Source organism: Condylura cristata, unplaced genomic scaffold, assembly GCF_000260355.1.
Source record: "Condylura cristata isolate star-nosed mole 26May11 unplaced genomic scaffold, ConCri1.0 scaffold00032, whole genome shotgun sequence".
NCBI lineage: Eukaryota > Metazoa > Chordata > Mammalia > Eulipotyphla > Talpidae > Condylura > Condylura cristata.
The window spans coordinates 2,275,681-2,283,577 of record NW_004567133.1 but is presented as its reverse complement, the minus strand read 5'-3'; the positions used below and the strand labels follow the sequence as shown (position 1 = coordinate 2,283,577).

The 7,897-nt window shown below is 57.7% G+C and overlaps 1 protein-coding gene across 2 annotated transcripts in view; it reads right to left on the bottom strand.

The window, feature by feature from the left end:
- The window catches only part of AP5Z1 (adaptor-related protein complex 5, zeta 1 subunit), an 11,320-nt gene extending 4,667 nt beyond the window's left edge, over positions 1–6,653 (bottom strand). For both annotated transcript variants that reach the window (XM_012732046.1, XM_004691642.2), the window contains exons 1-8: positions 6,556–6,653; positions 3,868–4,005; positions 3,416–3,605; positions 1,734–1,875; positions 1,455–1,564; positions 839–1,007; positions 358–498; positions 20–57 (exon numbers count right to left, since the gene is read on the bottom strand). In XM_012732046.1, coding sequence (XP_012587500.1) covers positions 20–57; positions 358–498; positions 839–1,007; positions 1,455–1,564; positions 1,734–1,875; positions 3,416–3,605; positions 3,868–4,005; positions 6,556–6,596 — 969 coding nt within the window. In that variant the 5' untranslated portion in view covers positions 6,597–6,653. The remainder of the gene's footprint in view (positions 1–19; positions 58–357; positions 499–838; positions 1,008–1,454; positions 1,565–1,733; positions 1,876–3,415; positions 3,606–3,867; positions 4,006–6,555) is intronic.
- Positions 6,654–7,897: the final 1,244 nt, after the last annotated feature.

The following is a 7,897-nucleotide window of genomic DNA, read 5'->3' as shown; positions in this document are numbered from 1 at the left end:
CCGCCCGCCCGGGGCTCACAGCTTTCTGCAGGTCCGAGTCTCCCCTCCTCAGGGCTCCTGGGGCAGAGGAAGCAAGTCACCATCTGTGCGTCAGACTGCAAAGGGGCAAGCCCGAGAGCGCTGTGCTCCAGGAGCCGGAGCAGCGCGAACCCGCAACCGGGAGCGGGGGTGGGGGGTGGGGTGGCCAGGGTGAGGTGAGGCGGGGCTGACGCCCGCTGGGCCGGGCGTGGTCCTGGGGCGCCTGGACAGGGGCCTCACGTGCCCGGCTCCCTGAACTAGACGTGTGGGAACAGACGCGGCAAGACAGTGCTGCCGGACCCCAGCTCCCGCGGGGCGGGGGCGTGGGGGCACACTCACGCCGGTTGCTCTGCTCAATGAGGCGCTGGCAGTACTCCAAGGCCTTCTCCCGCAGTCGCTCCTGGGGGGGCAGCAGGCCGCTGGCGGTGGAGGCGGCAGAGAGCACAGACAGGGTGGAGCCCTCCAGCTCCGACCTGTCGTCTGCGGAGAGACACGAAGGCGCTCAGGACGGGGGGTGCTCCACACGCAGAGACTCCTGCCCAGGGTGGGGGGCAGCGACATCTCAGAGGCAGGTGTGGGGCCCGACGCCCCGCCTGGCTCCCTTGCCCTTGCCGCTGCCGTGGCTTGTGCTGTGTAGATCCCTGCCATCTACATTCCAGTCGGAGGGCGGAGGAGCTCGGGGGATCTTCAGGCCTGCTGGCGGCTGCACTAGTGGACCCTCGGCGCCTCCAAGTGTCTGGGAGGCCTCCTGGAGCCATCCCGGCTCCGCCAGGCGGCCAGCATCATCCAGGGCCGCCCGGACGCCTGTGCCCTCACCCACCTGCATCTGGGGCGCCAGCGCCTTGGGGGTCGCTGTGCAGAAGCCAGGCCCGCAGCATGGAGAAGGCCTGCACATTCAGCCACTGGTCCTCCGTGAAGTGCTGGCCAGTAGAGAGCACCGTGAAGAAGTCGGTGGCTACTGCACCATCCACCTCGGTGATGGGGCCGGGCTGCAGAGGCGAGAAGGACAGACACGCTGCAGGCCCCGGGCTGGGCGGGGCTGGGGCTCTGGGGCCAGGCAGGACAGGCCGCGGGCTCTCAGCTTCTCATGAAGGGCCACTGCCTTGCTTGCCCACACTGAGCGTGGCTGTCGATGCTTCTAGAATAAGGAGCACCCCTCCTTTGTGAGACACACAAATGCTGGGGTTTGAGTCAAGCATACGGCCTCCTCCAGACACGTGCTCCTTGTCCATAGGCCCTAGGCCTCAACAGAGCACCCTGGGCTGGGGAGCTGTGACCCAAAGCCCCACCCCAAAAGGGAGGCAGGAAAGGGGTCATTCTGGAACCAGGGCAGATGGAGGGACAGACAGGAGGAGCAGTAGGTACCCTTCTGGCAAGGGTGGTGGTCAGGGACACCCAGGGCCAGCGAGGGTCTAGGGTCTCTCCCGCCTCCTCACCTGCCGGGCTCTGGGTGTGAAGAAGCCTCCGGAGGAGTGTGCCACCCCCTGCTGGACACTGGCATAGCGGAGCCAGTCCACCAGCCTCTTGTTGAGCAGGTTGACCTGGTCTGGGGAGGAAGAACACTGAGACACTTGCAAATCCCATGACTGAGGCTGCGGGACTGGCCGCAGGGCTGGCCTCAGTCCTAGTGCTGAAGCAGCTAGTCCCCACAGAGGCCCCCGCCAGGCCCCGGGGGAAGGGAGGTGCATGGGTCTCTTAGGCAGGGGTGTGAGTACCTTCATGGAAGGTGCCTGGGGCCAGGCTGGCGACCTTCCCCAGGACCGGGAGGAGCTGCCTCAGACTGGGGCCCTCAGGGTGCCGGCTCTCCAGGACTTTGAAGACGCGCTGGCCCACGCCTCTGGCCTTCTCGCTGTCACCCTGCAGGATGAGCAGGGGTGGCAGTGAGGCACTGTCCGGCCACGATTCCGAGTGCATCCCGTCCTTTCTGGACAACCTCCTGCAGGCAGGTCCAGGCTGGACGCCACAGCAATACCAGAAGGGCAAGCCCAGGCCAGCAACGTCCGCACAGGGGCGGGTGAAGGGAGCGCCTGTGGCCCCGGGAATGGAGTTCTGCACTCTGCGGTCAGGGACAGGGTGACGCAGCAGCTGGTTTCTCCACAGAGCTGGTGCTTAAAGGCTCCGCAGCCTAGGGGAGCCGCCACACAGGGTCGGCCTGTGACCTGCAGGGGTGCAGAAGGACACAAAGGTGGCGGCAGCGAGTCGGAGCTGGAGCCTCCAGGAATGAGGCTGGCTGCAGTGAGGACAGAAACCCTCCCAGGAGCGGTTCTGGGCCACCAGGGGCCCCTGAAGAAAACGGGCTGAGCGTGACAAGAACAAGGGGCCCGGGTCTCTCTCGGTCACGATTTTCCTGGGGTAAGCTCGGGCAACTTGGGAGGTACCACTGGTCAAGGCGGGGTGCTACAATGAGGTCCCGATGAGGGCAGTGGACTGCGACACCCCAGTGTCTGCATCCGCCCTGCCTAGTGCCCAGAGGAAACCGATGGGGTGTCAGGGAAGCAGCATGTGTCTGAGAACTGGAAACAGAGGGACAAAGCCCAGAGCCGTAGGCCTCCTGCATGCACGCCCAGCCGCGAGCAGGGAGCAGAAGCAGGGCCGGGTGGGGAGCGGCGGCCGGCAGCGAGCGGGGACAGAGGCCGCTCAACCTCCCAGGGTTCAACCTCCCAGGCCACCAGCTGGACGCCGCACCGAGAGCTGCGGGTGCCACAGAGAGAGGCCTCTAGGTCCCCGCAGGAGGGACGCAGTCCTCCCCTCAGGAGAACACTGGCAGGCACAGAGGTCACCATACCTGGAATTCGTATCTAAATAAAAAGGGGGTGAGTACAGGCGGGAAGGGAGGCCAGAGACAGAAGGAGCGTCCCCGGCTGCTGGCCTCATGCACTTCCGAAGGGGGCCTGCACGCAGGCTGCTGCCAGCCTGGCGCGGCTGCCGCCATCAACATGCATGGGCCAGGGCCCCGCCCGGTCAGCGAGCTCCGGCCCGTCAGGACGTCCAGCGGGTGCAGTGCACAGTGCGCACCGAAGCCCAGCCTCTCTCTCGGGCCCACGCTACCAAGAACCTCTCTGGAAACCAGTGTTCTCCACTACTGAGTTCCTGACAGGTGGTCTGAGACATCTGGAAACGTCTGGAAAAGGGACTTCAGGTTCTGAGTTGCCGCTACATGCCTTGCTGGATTCCATGATGCCGCCTCTTACAGGCATCTAGGATGCTGCATCGGCCCGGGCCCTGCAGCCTGAATCAGCCTTCCCAGAGTCCCCACTCCCTCCCCTGAAGCAGGTGTGTGTGGCAGGGAAGTCGGGCGATGCTGCCCATTCCAGATATAACCACATGTTGGAGGTACAAAGCAGTGTTAAAACTGTTGACTGCAAGGAGACCCCCCAGCTGAGCTGCCCGCAGTCACCTGGGCCAGAAGCACAGATGCCGTCAGGCTCAGCTGCTGGGTGCTCTGGATATTCTCACAGGACAGGCTCAGGCTATCGGAGGGCGACATCTCTCTCAGGATGGCGGCGCAGAGGACCTGGAGCTGCTCAGGGCAGGTGGTGGGGGAGCAGAGGGCAGCCTGCAGCAGGTCCACGCACGTCTTCTCCAGCCTGCCAGGCAAGACCGTGGTGGGCAGACGGGCACCCACTAACCGAGGGCCTGACTCCCTGCTGCTCCCTGTCACCCCCCAGAAGGTGCCCGGTCCCTTTGATAGGTGGCAAGAAATTAAGATATCTGGAGACCTTCGGCCCTGGTTTGGAGGGCGTAAGGCTCAAATGCCAAGGGAACATGGGTATACCTTGCTGCACGCACTGGGTTCACCCGCACTGGGGGCAAGGCCCAGGCTGCAGTGCCCAAAGACCAGACACTCACTTCCTGGGGTATTTTGTGGCAGAGATGATGAGGAAGAGCCTCCGCAGGCTGTCAGTGGCTTCCGGCCTCCAGTCCTCCTTCTGTAGCAGTTTACTGATCCGGGAGCAGAACTTCCCCAGCTCCTCATCCTGGATCTCCCTAAATGAAGAAGAGACAGCGGGCACTCTGGCATGGGTCCTGCTCAAGGACCCAGAGGTGCTGCCCTGAGCTTCAATGGAATGACTCTTGAGTGTGGCAGAAGCAAAGGACCCCACCATCCACAATGCATCTTGGGCTAAGCTTGCTGACTGGTCACCCCAACTGGTCCCTGTCATTGGGGAGACTACAGGCAGGGCTGTCAGGGGACCATCACCCCCGTAATCTGCTACAACAAAGCGCAGTAATGGACACCCCCTGCAGCCCAGCTTTCTTATTCTGGGAGCCACAGAACTAAAGCAGATTGATTCTAGGCATCATATTCAAAAGTCAGGAACTTCAGTCTAAAATAAGTTGACTTTCAAAAGATTCCTTCAATCAGCCTCTAATTACTGAGAACAAGAATTAAATCTTATCTATTTAACTATATAAATATTATGATATATAGTAAGGATAACCTTTTATAATTTTTTTCTAAAACTTAATTTGCTTCATAGAAAATGTCTACAATGCATTGATAACAGGTAAGATATTGAACAAAGTATGAAAATGGAAGCCTTTTTTAGGTTTCTGTTCCAGTCCCAACAGCAAAAAAGAAAAAAAAAAAGGTAATATACCAGTCAAGTTTACTGCACCAGGGATGACTGTGATGGCAGGGAGGTGGTGTTTTGGAGGAGGCCCTGTTTCTCCCCACCTCCCCTAAGCAATGGCTGAAGCCCACTAATCCATTCAGGACCCTACTGGGCTGATGGTGAACTACACATGCCCAACCAGATGCCTCCAGACGGCCTGGCACTTGTAATTGGGACTCTCCCAGAATAGTAACTCTCACCCCAGTCATCCCTTGCCAATATATTCTCCAAATCACAGGATTCTTTCTAAAAAGCCAACCTATTCAAACCCTTCAATAGGTGCTCACACATGTCAAATGCAAATTCCTGCAGGTGCTAACATTCCTAACCCTCTTTCCTTTCCTGACCACCTTCAAATCCTGTTTCTCTTGCTTCTTCCTTCACCCAGACCCGTGGCCTGAAATAATCTGACTCCTTCCCCTAGTGGTTAACTTGCCACTTGTTTTTCCCCGCAAGTTCTTTTACGTGCTCTCATTTACCTAGCACCTGTCGTAGGCTGTACGTGCTGCCTTAGGAACATCTTATTCGATTCTCACCATGACCATAGTGATTATCAGAAGGTTGGCTTCTGATCTGTCTCATCCTTCTGGAAACCTCCCCAACCTTGCTATACCCCTCCTGCTTATTCGTGGCCTACTTTTCTCCTTTATTCTTCATCTTACAAGAGATAGTTCTGATAACCTTCCATGCGTGCTTTCCACTTCTGAAAAAGTTACAGAAACTAAAACACACTCCAAAAACTAACTTCCAAACTACAGAAATCTATTTCCAAGTGCTCCCAAATATCACAGGCTTAATAAAATTTAAAAGCACAATGAAAACTAATAAGAAATGATAATTATTACATTTCTTTAAATCCTAACAGAGAGGAATTGTCTGATACGTTTTATTTACAGATAGTTAACCATATTGTACCCAAACCCACCCACCTGCCTAAAGCAGAAATAAGGTCTATTCCTCTGCCTTTACTTCCATGAATTTATGATCTTGAGTAAAGAAGGTGAAAATCTACGTGGGTCTTAGTGTCACTTGAGAAGAACTTGGGTAAGCGTGCCATGTGTTAAGAGGCAGGTATTTAAAGATACCGGTTTTTCATTCAATCCAGTCCCTAAATACAAGAGAATCTGAACTGGAGTGTCAGGATTTGAATGTTGGTCCACCTGCCCCCAAAAAGGGAAAGACAAACTGTGCCAGGCTTAGTGGGATGCGGGCTACAATTCCCACACCACATTCCTAACAGATTCCCAAGGGTTATTTGTTTGATCCCAGAATCTTGTCCTGTTCCTGCACCGAGTCTGCAGGCAAGATCTTGCTTCACTGATTTTTGATGTTAAGTTTGCCAGAGGTTTGTGACTCTGGCTGCAGGTTCTTCTGTTAAACAAAGGGCATCAAGTCTTAGAATGTCTTATGGACTGAAGGACTTAGTCCTAGCCTACATTTTCCTTTCTTCCCGGATAGGTTAGCTGGCGAGGAAAGGCTGCCAGTCAGTGGGCCATCAGAACAGGGCACCACGAAACAGCGGGCAAGCAAGTCCTCAACCCAACGTACTCCCGCCCTCTAAGTCACAGAAGCCTCCCAGGCTGCCTGAAGCCCTCGGGACCGGCCGGGCAGACCCCGTGGGCTCTCCACGGCTCCATTCCCAGAGGCCTCCCCAGCTCTCCGTGGTTTGGGTCTCAGACCCTGCAGCAAGGACAGGTCCTTGCTACCCGCCCCCTGCCAGGTGTGCGGTTCTCGAGTGAAACAGCCGCGGGCTCCTTCCTACCCACTTCGTTTCCATTCAAAACGCTGCAGGGGAGGCAGCTCCTTCGGGGGCCAGTCCCACCGTCCCCGCCCATCCAACCCCGAGCCCGGCGGGTGTGGCGCCCCGCGCGCCGCTCCGAAACCCCCTCAGCAGGCGCCCCAAAGGAAAGGTGCGGAGCACCTGGCCTGGTGGAGCAGACTCTCGGCTCCCGCCGTGAACATCGCGCCGGGAAACGCAGCCCGCAGGCTCCAGCCGCTCGCGCCCGACAGCCTGAGTCCCGGCGACTTCCGGGTGGCGTCACCTGCCGCGTCACGTGAGCAGGCGACAGGTCGTCGACCAATGAGCGTCGGCGCAGCCTCTCGGGCGGGGGCGAGGCCGCCGGGGCCGGGGCCGCGGATCCGGGTAGGGCCGGGTCGCCGGCGGCGCGGAACCTCGACACCTGGCACCTGGCTTCGGGATCCCGAGACCCTGGCACCTCCCGACCCCGAACCTGGGCGCCCCGACCCTGGCTGGGCCCGGAACCTCTTACGCTGGGCGCCCTCAGGAGACGGAGGTCCGGTCCCGGCATCCTCGCCCTCGCGGGGCCTGTTCTTAGCGCGACCCGAAAACGCTGCAGTAAACCTGCGGCTCGTGGGTGCGCCCATGTCCGCTGCGAGGTGGGTTTTTCTTTATAACTGCGAGTTGAAAAATAATATTCATTTTTGGCATCTTTACTAGACTGGCATGTCCCCCTTTTCCCCTTGTGCTAACGGTTATTCCGCGCCACTTACTAGCACCGGTGTAGGTTGACCGCGCCGCTTTAAAAACAACGTAAATCAGGTTAACAGTATCCCACAGTTGAGGCAACACACTCAAAGAGGGGAAGTAAGTTTCTGTTAATCCTGAAAGTTAGGATTTAGGTTGTGACTGGCCACAGTAGTTCACCCTGCGGACTGTGTGGGGTCACAGGACCAAGCGCAGGGCAGTAACAACCTAGGGTGACAGCCCGAAACACCTTCACAGGGCAACATCTTGAGGGAGGAAGACTTCCAGAGCTGAGTCTATGACTGAACTGGGACAAGCATGAAGGGCCAAGGGTGAGCCAGTTGGTGGGACCTCACCCACATACTTTTGAGTCCAGGACATGACTCAAAAGCAGGCAACGGACAATACCAGGATTTATTTACAGGGGGAGTAAGAACAGGGAGAACGGAGAAGAGAAAGTGAATGGCAAGAGCCTTATCAGCTGGCACATGGCCAGACGTCTGTTTAGCTCCACAGTCTGCTGAGCCAAAGCCAGGTCAAGCCTAAGCCACCCTGGCAAGCGGGCAGCTTCTCTGAGGACACCTTTTTTCACCAGCAGTTTTTTTTTTTTTTTTAAGATTTATTTATTTATTTATGCATATAGAACTGTGGTGTAGGCCAGAGGTGCAGGGGAGGTGAGAGGGTTCATCAGAGACAGAGTGGGGAGCAGAACAGGCAGATCAATGAAGTACACTGCTGAGGGGAGCAGCGGGCGCATCAGGGGTCAGGAGAGGTCTGC